Source organism: Heterocephalus glaber, unplaced genomic scaffold (genome assembly GCF_053883595.1).
Source record: "Heterocephalus glaber isolate CG9 unplaced genomic scaffold, H.glaber_assembly_v1.0 deba00001442, whole genome shotgun sequence".
NCBI lineage: Eukaryota > Metazoa > Chordata > Mammalia > Rodentia > Bathyergidae > Heterocephalus > Heterocephalus glaber.
Genome location: NW_028258296.1, coordinates 11,524,849 through 11,536,228, shown reverse-complemented (window position 1 = coordinate 11,536,228; position 11,380 = coordinate 11,524,849). Strand labels below are relative to the sequence as shown.

Sequence of the window (11,380 nt, the reverse complement as noted above, 5' to 3'; positions counted from 1 at the left end):
CCCCTCACCAGTCTTCAGCAACACTGGATGATGAAAGATGGTGGAATGATTTTGGAAATCAGAAGGGCCACAGGTTTTGCTACCCTGGATGTGCTCTCTAATGATGGTACTCAGTACTGTGGGGAGATTTGTTCATGGGGTGTGTGAAATCGGGTCCTCAGCCACACTCCCTAGTCTTACTTCTAACTAGAAAAAGGGATTGATGGGTGCAACCTGGTATTTCACTGGGCCAAAAAAAGGAATTTAGCATTGCAGTGAACAGTAGACTAGCTATGATGTAGATCTTTTTAAATTAATATTTTATGTTTATTTATTTGCTATTTCATTGGCTTATGTGCTTAAGGAAGTCTTTGTTTTAAATGCAGGTGATCCAAGGACATATGACCCGGATTTCAAGGGCCCTGTTGTCAGCAGGTAAAATGTTCTTAAAAATCTATCTATATTTTTTAATTTTGTGGTTACCCTTTTCTAGTCGATGAAGAATTCTGTCTATTGTAAAGTGGGTATGACTTATTTCTGCCTAAATGTCACCCTGTTTCACAGGGAAGGTACAGAGAATAAATCTTGCCAGGAATCATGAACATCCTCCCTGTTCCGTACATAAACTGCCTTGAGCTCTGAGTTTGTATTTCTCAAAAGATGCAGGCAGAAAAATTCTTTGTGAGATTGAATCACTGTGTGGAGGAGCAAACCCAGTCAAGTTCTTGTTTTATGCGCTCGCTTACTGTGTGGCTCACCGTGGCAGATGCGGCGTTGCTCTGCCAACTCCTTCCCTACCGGGTATTTGTGCCACTCTGCTCCCAAATGCAGAGCACCCTCATAGACACCATCTTTGGCCAGTGCATCCTGCACACTGTAGCATACTTTAACATGCTCTCAGGAAATAGAGATAGTTCTCTCAGGTTGTGCTTCCCCTACTCCAAAATAGTGCAGCATTTAAAAGTTACCAAATAGTTCATGGTTCTCTTATTATTTATGCTACCTTCCATTCTCAGGCTTCCTGCTAACAGAAAGAGGGCAGTGGGGTGGGGCCGAGAAATCTGAAGAGAAGGTTATGCTGCTGGGGGCTGGTCATTGCTTAGTGCTGACTGATTTTTGGCAGCTGTATGTCCCACTAAACTGTGATGTGAAATAATGACCTGCATGCACATTTGCACTTGCCAGTCATCAGTAAGTTTGTGGGCAGTGACTGTTAGGCACCTGTAATAGCCCCACTTAAGCAGGTGTTTGTTCAGTTCATTCCTGTTCTGTGAGAACCCAAGTCATTTTTTTATAATTTCCTCATGGATGATTTTTTTTTTCTGGTACCAGGGATCAAACTCGGGACCTTGCGCTTGCGGGGCAGGTGGTGGAACCACTGAGCTAAATCCCCAGCCCCAACCCAAGTCATTTTTTTAGGTACATTCACAGGTCCACTTAGAACACAGGTGCCTTATTTAGAATGAATCTGAAGCCTCGCTTTCTCCGTGGTGACCCCGTGAACACATTTTGTTGTCTGGTGTACAAACAGCCTCATTCGATGTGGCAGTTACTTTCACTGTAATTGCAGTCACTTTACGTAACTAATTTGTGATGATTTAATGTAGCCTGTTGGCCTCAAGGGACTGCTAGATATAATTGAGATTCACCAGTAATAATAAGTATAATAAACAAGCTGCCACATTTGGACAGAGGAAAGATAGACTCCAAGCATGGCTTTCCTAGCTATAGAGAAGGGGGAAGGGTAAGCCTGGCTGGTGTTATGTAGGAAAGAAGAGGTCTCGCTGTCTTCAGTTTATTGTCCTCTGCTGCATCACAACATTTTGGTCAGCAATGGACCATGTATATAACAGTGGTCACCTAAGATTATAACATAGGTGAAAAATTCTTGTCACCAGTGATGTCACGGCCATCACAATGTCCTAGTGCAACACATTGCCCATGTGTTTGTGGTGATGCTAGTGTAACCAAACCTATTTAAGAATGTTTAACTGCACAAATACCATTGGGTTACAGTTGCCTACAGTGTTCACTTCAGTGATACACTACACAGGATTGTAACCTTAGCAACAGGTTATGCCATACACATACACCACGTAGCCCATGCAGATAATTGGTTATATGATCTGAGTTTGTGAAGTACACTCTATGATGTTCACCCAGTGACGAAATCGTCTCAGGATACATTTCTCAGAGCAGATGCCCATTGTTGCATAGCTCGTGACTGTGTGAGGAATTTAGTGATGGAATCAGTAGTCCAGGTAAAGTCTACATGACTATGAAAACCTCTGGGAAAAAAGAAATTTGATGCTGTGACTCAAGTACTGTGGTCTTTTTAGGGTGCCCCAAGTACCACAAAGTCTTCGAATGTATATTGGTCATTCTGTGGGGTAACTTTTCCCACCCTTCATTCCAAGAGCAGAGAAAGCATTAAAGCACAGGGCACGGCTATATGAAGCCACTGTAGACCTGTTAGTAACATCTGTCAGGCAGTGGGCTCTATAATGCTCTCACTAGGAAAAAACTGGAGCATTTAAAGAACAAATGAGATAAGGTGGAGTTGTAGTTGACTGGCAGAGCATTTACCTAGAACACTCAAGGCCCTAGGTTAAAAAATAAAAGCAAGTGAGAATCCCTGTTTCTTTGCACTGTCTCTTGAAGCAGGGCCACAAGTTAAACAAAACATCTTGTGCTCGTACCATGTTGCTGTGCTTCTAAGAAACCAAGGCCTTATCAGCTGTGCAAGCAGAGCCTTCCAGCCCTCTCTGCCCCCTCCAGTCTCCCATGCGCCCTTCAGCGTCTCTCGGATGACGGAGACACATTGCATGGCTGCTCACCAGTGTCTCCTTTGCTCTCATCTACTAAAAATCAGGCATGTGGGAGCTGTTGCCCCATGATACTGACAAAAAGGTGATGTTGATAGTTTAAGGGTTTTCCCAGCCCCCTTTGAAAAAGTAGGTCTCTAGGCCTCATGCTTTGTCTTCTATTTTCAACAGGAAAAAAAAACCAAACCAAGATTGGTTAGCATTGGATTGATGTTGTGAAAGTGAAAGTGTTATTCAGCACAGTACTTGGCAGTACATTAGAGGATGGAAATTAATGTGCAGAGAAAACTAAGAAATAAAAGCTCTTTTATAAAATGATACATGAGAAATTCCTTTTGTAATTTAGAACGAAGAAAAAATTTCATTTAGAGGGAAATTGGTATACTTTTCTTCTATTAGATAAGAGTTGTATAATCCACTGTTTTTCTTTTTTCTTTTCTTTTTTTTGTACTGACTTGTAGAAAGCTCACTGCTACATTTAATTTCAGTGCCAGCAACTGTATTAGCCTTTGAGTCAAAAATCTCTTTTCAAGACTTTGAATTGAATTTCTATTTCTATTTTAATAATTCTATTGCATCCAGGTGCTTTGAGTCATTTTATCTGAGATCCTTTTTGGAAAAAAGGCAACGTGAGTAGATAGGTAAATAGAAATGAAAGCTTTTCATGTTACACAGGTGCCTTTTTTCCTTTATGCACAACATAGATGAAGAACACATCGGTTGTCTGAAATTGGTAGGGTTCACAATAATGAAAATAACTATTATTATACAAGGTGGTAAAACTATCTAAAATTTAACAGGATATATTTATTTTTATCTGAAGCCTTGGACAGTGGTAAGTTCACTGGCATGGAAAGGTTCAAGGGAAAAGTGAAGGGCTATTATTAGGGTTCTTGTGGAGGGGATTCATTCACAGAAAGGAAAGGGAGTAAATGACCTCTAGTCCTTTCCAGGCCTGAAATTCTGTGACACTGTGATTGAGCTCTTAAGACCAACGGACAAATGAGTTCAGCTTCAGGCTAAGAGGTAAACACTATGCTGAGTCTGCCCATTTGCTCTTTGGAATTCTAAATGATGTTCTCAAGTAGACATCTCAAATTATTGTGATTACACAGTGCTGTCTCCTGGGTTTATGCAGTTCGCATATTTACTTCTTGTTGGAGTAACCGGTATGCTTCTTGTCCCTTATAAAGGGGACTTAGAAAAGTACAGTTCATGTCTGTAGGGAAAGGTGAGGAAAACAGTATAAAAAGAAAAGCACCTGAAGTTCAAGAAAAAAAAAAGTAGGTCTCATGTAAAAACATCTGAAGAGCTTACAGACTATTTTGATTTGAAAAATAGTTTGAAATAAAAAGCCTGTGTCTGTAGCACTTCCTTTGAAAATTTTAAGTGTCCAATTGTGGAAGGAAAGGAAATAAAAATATATAATTGCCTTAAATGGCTAAATTCAGAAACTACATGTGAATTGAAGTGCTGTCAACGTGGCATTTATACTCATTCAGAATGGAGCAAATGTTATAATCTGTTCAATTATATTTTATCAGTGTGACTATTTCGCCACAGGAAGATATGACTAACATGCTTCTTTAATACTCCTAGCCTGTCCTTTTTGTTTCTCATATGGGAAATTATTTTTTTTTCTATTTTTACATTTTAAAATGTCACTGCCTACTAATTATTCCTGATAATGAAGTTAATCAACCTCAAAACTTCACAAGCACCTTTCTATTAGGAGAGTTAAAGAAAAATATCCTTACTTGTGTATTTTTTGTGTGCCAGGCACTGTGCTAGACACTCAGAATAAAAAGATGGACTAAGCTAAGTTCCTGCCTAACACACTTGCAGCCTAGTAGGAGAGGCAGATAGTAAAGGAGTGGATGCAGTCGGGCCAGGCGGCTAATGGAGCTATGGACAGGGGCTCTGGGGTCAGGAGAGGGTGTGCAGTGCTGGAAGGAGAAAGGAGAGGGAAATCTAGGAAGCTTCCTAGCAGAGGTGAGCTCTGAGGACATTCCAAGGAGAGCGACAGCGGGCATCGGAGCGGAGAAGCCTGGGCATGCTCCTACTAGAAATGGTTTGGTATGAACAGGACATCCAGTGTGCCCGGTGAGTGGTGAGGAGCATGTGCATCGGAAATGAGGGGAAACAATTATATTGGGGAGCTAAGAATGGGAAAAATCACCAAAGGTGTACAACACAGTATGTTTAGTGCTATACTCTATGGAGCTTGCCTAAGAGCCGCTGAAGAATTTTTAGTAAGAAACTGTTGTTCCTAACAGTAGGAAGGCGGGTGACAAAATTATGTACTCATGTAGCAAAAGCCACATAATGACAAGCATTTTATCCTAGGTGAGAAGTTGAGCTTCATTTTAAACAGCATGAAATAAATGGCGAGGACTTGATTGCTTACAGTCAGGGGAGTTGCTTGGTTAGATCTCAGTTGTCTTGATTTGCTATTTTTCCTTTCTCTCCTCGTTTCTCTCCATCCGAGACTTATTCTCCACCACTTTCTTCAGATGCATCCTGAGAAGGTCACCAGTGACTTCCAGCTGGCTGAGTGCAATGGGCAACGGCCTTGTCATCCTCACCCCGTGGCGCAGCCTCTGACTCAGGGACCGACCTCTTCTGTTGTCACCCTGCTTGTCTCTTGGCTTCCTTGGCATCAGATTCTCCTGCAGCTTCTTCTTTTCAGTCTCCTTTCCTGGCTCCTCAACCTCCCACACTCTCTAAGTTAAAGAGATCTAACTCTTTCATGGGATTTGACCCTCAGTCTTACCTTGTCTACTTTTACATAATCTCCTCATGGCCAGCCCCTGAATATTTTCTATCTGTTAATAACTGCCAAAGCCTGTATCTCTGCCGAGGACCTTTCAGTTGATCTCATATTTCTGTATTCAACTCTTTAACGTCTCTACTTGGGTTAACAATAGTTATTCAGACTTAATTTGGCCAACAGAACTCTTTTTCTTTTCCCGTTCAGTTTATTGGTCCATTTTAGGTCTACAATACAGTTGCATTCATCATTGGGATCTTGTACCTGTACATGATGCATCTTGGTTCTTATTTTGTCCCCATCCCCCGGCCCTCCCTTTGCCCCCTCCTCCCTTCCCTATTTACAGACTTCGTTTCCATTTTTTCCTTTTCTCATATATTTTTGTTTCCCTTCTTTCCTTTCCCCTGCCCCTCCCCTTCCCCTACTGATATTGTGAAGTAGGAAGAAAACAGAACTCTTGATTCCTCCTCCCTCCCCAAAGCTCTAGTGGCTCCTTCCAGTCTTTTTCATCTCAGAAAAATAACTTCACGATCCATCACGTTTCGCTCAGACCACAGATTCCTGATTGTCCCTCCTCCACCTTCCCTCCTCCCCTTTTCTGTTGCTCTCTCCTTCTTTTCTTACATCCTGGAGTTAATTCATCAGCAAGTCTCATTGGCTTAGTTTCAGAATATGTCCTCCAACCTCCTGCTTCTCCATCTTCTCTACCATCACGCTTATTCATGGCCTCTCCTACTGCAATGGACTCTAGAATGCTCTCCCTTCTTTGCCTTCTGATTTTCTTGACTCCATTCTCCCTACGCTGATCCCACTCTCCTTGTCACAGTTAGGTTAAAACTCTAATTCCTTGGGCCCTACATTAGTGCCCTCAGCCTAACTTGCTGATCTCATCCCCTACCGCTGTTTCTCTTACTCACCTTCCTCTTCCTGTTTCTTGAACATTCCAATCTTGTGTTTGTCTTGAGGATTTCCAAAAATGCCCTGCCCCAGGCCTTTGCATGGGTGTTTCTGACTCATCAACAAGTTAACTGCTTATGTGCCCAAGAGTGCTTCATGACAAGCCAGTTTCCCATTCTGAAAGTCTCTGAAATATTTATATATTTAACTAAATAAACTGTTTAAAAGGACATTTTTGAAAGAACATTGAAGTCCAATAAAAAAAAATGTAAGTTCTCTTTTCTGAGCAGTATTTTCTGATGGCCCCTAGAGTGAACTTTGGGTGCCCTTCCTTTGGGTTCCGGAACAGTCTGTGCCCTGCATTGTAATTTGTTGTTTCCTTAGCTGATTCCTCAGTTAAACTACAAGCTCCACTAAGTAGAGCATTATGTAGTGGATCTGTAACAGGTTTGATCCTGTCACTTTTCTCATCCTAACTTCTCCACTCCATTCCCACTGCTGAAGAATTACTTTCAAATGCCTTGGGGTGATAGTCAAAGCTTTACAGATTTTGTTGAAACATGCCTGTCTAAATCCTCTCTCCCTCTCTCTCTCTCCCTCCCTCCCTCATTCCCTCACTCCCCCTCTCTCTTCCTCTCACTCTCCCATCCTAGCTCTCTAAACCCTTGAACGTGTTTGCTGCTGAGCCAAACCAGTCATCACTTATGTACATTTCTGGGGGATCTGAAGATTTATTTTGTCAGTGCCCTGTATTTGTTCCAACGCAGGGAAGATGAGTGGCACTAACAAAGCTCACAAGAGACTGATATATAACATCAGCATGCCAGTGCAATCATTTACATTGAGAAATTTAATTGTTGAGCAGACCTGATGTTCATGTTGGCCCAACCAGCATGTTGCTCCCTTCAGGTGTGCTACATGAGAAATCTAACTATCAAAAGGTTGCTTGGTGAGTATACTGTCAGAACAGGGGGACTACATGAGTGGAATGTCTAGTGACATTGGGTTCTGCTAGCCTGTGGTCAAGTGCCCTATCCTGGAGAGTGCTTGGATGTGCAAAGCTGTTTGACTCTTTGCACTTCTCTTTAGATCCTTTAATAAACCCAAGTTTGTAGTCAAGGTTTGCTAGACTTGGAAGCTCCCAGTCTCGCTGAGTCACTATGTTTGTCACTGCTTTAATTATGTGTTGATTTCAGAGTTTAAATCACAGGAAGAAATGTTATTTCTCTAGTTCCAAGTTTTTGGGAAGCAGCTCCCATACAGTGGTAGTCTTCTTTCAGCATCTAGCACTTCTGATCTGAATGTGCCTTCCTTCCTTGGAAATCCTGCAGTCTGTGTTGCGGTCCACACATTTGTGCACAGTATATTCAACTTGTGATTACTCTTCAGGTTTTGTAAGCAAGAGCCTTGTCTCTGGGTCAGGGATTTCCCTTGGAGGACAGAGATCTGCATTCAGTATATCATGAGGGGTGAGGGCCACCTCATCTTTTCTTTTGTTCAATATACCATTGGTTAGGGGATTGACTTCTCGGATTGCATTCTGTTTGCAAAGAGTGGAATTATGTATTCTCTGCTATGAAAATATGAGGCTTCTTTTTAAAAATTATTAAGAGCTGACAATTCATAGTCATGTTTACTTATGGGGTATAAACAGATGCAATTTATGAATATAATGTAGAATAATTAAATTAAGCTAGTCACTATCTCCATTGTTGTGAATAGTCGACATTTTTGTGGTAAGAACATTAGAATTTACTCTTAGCAATTTTGATATGTACAATAATCTATTATTAAACACATTCACCACGTTTTGCAATAAATCTAAAAAATAACCCCACATAGTCCCCGTCTCTGAGATTTTGAACCATTTCATCATTATTTTCTTACTTCTCCAACCACTGGCCTTAGAAGCTATCATTCTACTCTGCTTCTGTGAGTTTGATTGTTTTAGGTTCTACATATAAATGAGAATATGCAGATTTGTCTTTTGTACTTGGCTTGTTTAACTTAGCATAATATTCTCTGATTCCATCTGTGTTGTAGGAAATAACAAAATTTCCTTCTTTTTAAAGGCTGAGTAGTATTCTAGTGTGTATAAATACCACTTTTTCATTCACTCAGCTGCTGATGGGCCCTTAGGTTGATTACATAACTTGGCTATTGTGAATGTGCTGCAATTAGCATTGGGATACAGACAGCTCTTCCACAAATTGACTTCAAAACTTTTGGATGTATACTCAAAAGTGGGATTCCTGGGCCACATGGTAATTCTACTCTTGTTGGAGGAACCCCTACATAGTTTCCCCTAATGGGTGTACATACTAATTTACATTCCTACCAACAGAGGACAAAGGTTCCTTTTCTTCACATCTTTGTTAGTACTTGTATTTTCTTGTCTTTGTGATAATAGCTATCTGACAGATATGAGGTCATCTCTCATTGTGGTTTTAGTTTGCATTTCCCTAATAATTAGTACTGTGGAGCAAGTATACACATATATATATGTATACATATATATATATAGAGAGAGAGAGCAATATATATGGAGAGAGAGAGAGAGAGAGAGCATATATTTGTTGGCTATTTGTATGTCTTTTTAAAAAAGTGTCTATTCATGTCCTTTGTCCTGAAAAATGTCAGGGTTCTATTAATTTACATCTTTTTCCAGGAAATCTTATCTATTTAAAAACAAAACAAACATCTAAATAAACTCTATCTCCACATCCTGAGATGACAATGTACAGCTTTATTGCAGGGTGCCATCTATAGCAATTTGGATCTACTTTTTCTAGTCTTAGATCATAGATCAAAAAATAGATCACAAAATATTCATCACATTTTAATGACTTTGCCCTGACATAAAAAGGAAAAGATAAACAGAATAAGCTCAAGTTTTTGTGTCAGGACCTGCGGTCCTTTGACCCGACCTGACAGGAAGTGTTGGAGCCACACATACACAGTGCTGTGCTCCCTGAGGACACTTCATAGAAATGAACTGAATTAAAAATAGCCCAAGGCATATGGGAATAAGCCCCAGTAATTCAAATAGCTCAGAAATTGTCAGTATTCTCCTATTAGCTGAGTGTCTTATGTAGGAATTTTAACTGCCGTGTCATGCCAACAGCATGGAACAATGGTGTGGGGCTTGGGGAGGGTCTCACTGCCAGCCTTAAACAAAGGATTTGAAGTCCTGGTGCTCAAACCTGTAAGTGAGGCTGCACTTATACATGGTAACTACTTTTTCCTCAAATATCAAAGTGCTAAAGTCATTATTTAGCCTCTTTTCGGGGCCACGTTTGTGTTTATACATGGGCTCCTTTTCACACCACTTCCTCCTCATTGTCATTGTCCTTTATTCCTTAAACTAATACATCTATGGTACTTGAGATTAGAACTCTGTTAGTCCACAATAATAGAACATGGGATGAGCTTGTCCTTAAGGAACTAACAAATGATTAAAGAAATAGACAACTGAGAAGTCCACATTGCTCAATGTGGCAACTCTGTTCGCATGGACAGTGGACCTGGGTTTAGTGGCAGGTGTCTTATATGGCTGTTATTCCAAAGATTAATTTCATTTATTCTCATTCACTAAACATGTATTGGACATCTGTTATGGGCACAGGCTCTTCTAGGTGTCAGAGATACATTGACAAGCAAAATAGACAAGGTTGTTGTCTTGGAAGAGAGAAGACACAGTGTAGATATCTGAGAAATGAGCATAAGAACAAAGGAAAGTAAAGCAGGGTGATGTGGTAGTGCCTAACAGTGGGAGAGGGAACATTAATTTAGATTTGACAGTCAGAGAAGAGTTTTCTATGGAGGTGATAATTGAAATAAAACTTGAATGCTAAAGAGGAGCCAGCCATGCAGAGACTGGGGACATAGGGTTTAGGAGACAGGAAGCAGGACCTGTGTCTAAGACAGCAACGAATTGAGTATGTTGGGGGAGAAGGGAAGAAGCCAGGGTTTGCGCACCATGGTGGGTACGAAGGATGCGATCTGGGAGCTGGTCACGTCGCAGTGAGTGCAACAGGAAACTTGTTGTGGGCTTTTAGTGGGAGCACAGGTTAATGTACGGTACACTGCTAGGATCCGTTCTGACTGACGTTTGGAGGATGGCTCCAAAGAGTCCAAACCAGGAGCAGGGAGGTCAATAGGAAGCTTTTGAGGTCATCTGAGTGGAGGAGCTAGTCACTCGGACAGGGTGCGGGTAGCAGAGATAGAGATCAGCAAGTTCATGATATATTTTGGTCGTAGATGTGGCAGTGCCCATCCATGGGATTAGATATGAGGGATGAAAGAAAGGAAGTTATATACCAGGTCTGTGATTTGAACAACTGGATGACTGATGATTCCCCAGTACTACAAAGGAAAATATTATCGGAGAAACACATTTGTTGTTGAAGGAATCAAACTGTGTTAAGTTTGAGATGCCAAATAGCCACCCTCATGATGAGGCTATGCATGAATCTGAAGCTCGGTGAAGAATAACATCAAGAGCTGAGGGTCAATATGCACATTGCTCCCCATTTATCTTCAGGGAGTCTTCCCAAGATGTCAAGTGGATGCTTGAAACAAACATACACTGTTTTTGTCCTCTGCACACATACCTGTGATAAGGTATTACTTCTAAATTAGGCAATAGCAAGAGATTAATAACAACAATAATAAAATAGAACAATTATAATAATGTACTATAATAAAGGTTATGTGATTGTGATCTTTCTCCCCAGAATATCTTTTTGAACTTTAAACTTTTTCACTTAACAGAAGCACCTTCTGGCTTCTCTTTGGCATATCTGAATGGCCAGGACTACTGGTCTTACATGTTGGGACCTTTATTAACTAAATAAGATTGAAGTAGGAAGAGGCTGGGGTCCCACTATATCCTTCAAGACTCTGTCCC

The 11,380-nt window shown here is 40.9% G+C and overlaps 1 protein-coding gene across 9 annotated transcripts in view; it reads left to right on the top strand.

Annotated features, from left to right (window-relative positions):
- Slc44a5 (solute carrier family 44 member 5) overlaps nucleotides 1-11,380 on the top strand; it is a 357,115-nt gene that overhangs the window by 241,122 nt on the left and 104,613 nt on the right. For all 9 annotated transcript variants that reach the window (XM_087212920.1, XM_087212918.1, XM_021255531.2 and 6 more), the window contains one exon: nucleotides 366-414. In XM_087212920.1, coding sequence (XP_087069046.1) covers nucleotides 366-414 — 49 coding nt within the window. The remainder of the gene's footprint in view (nucleotides 1-365; nucleotides 415-11,380) is intronic.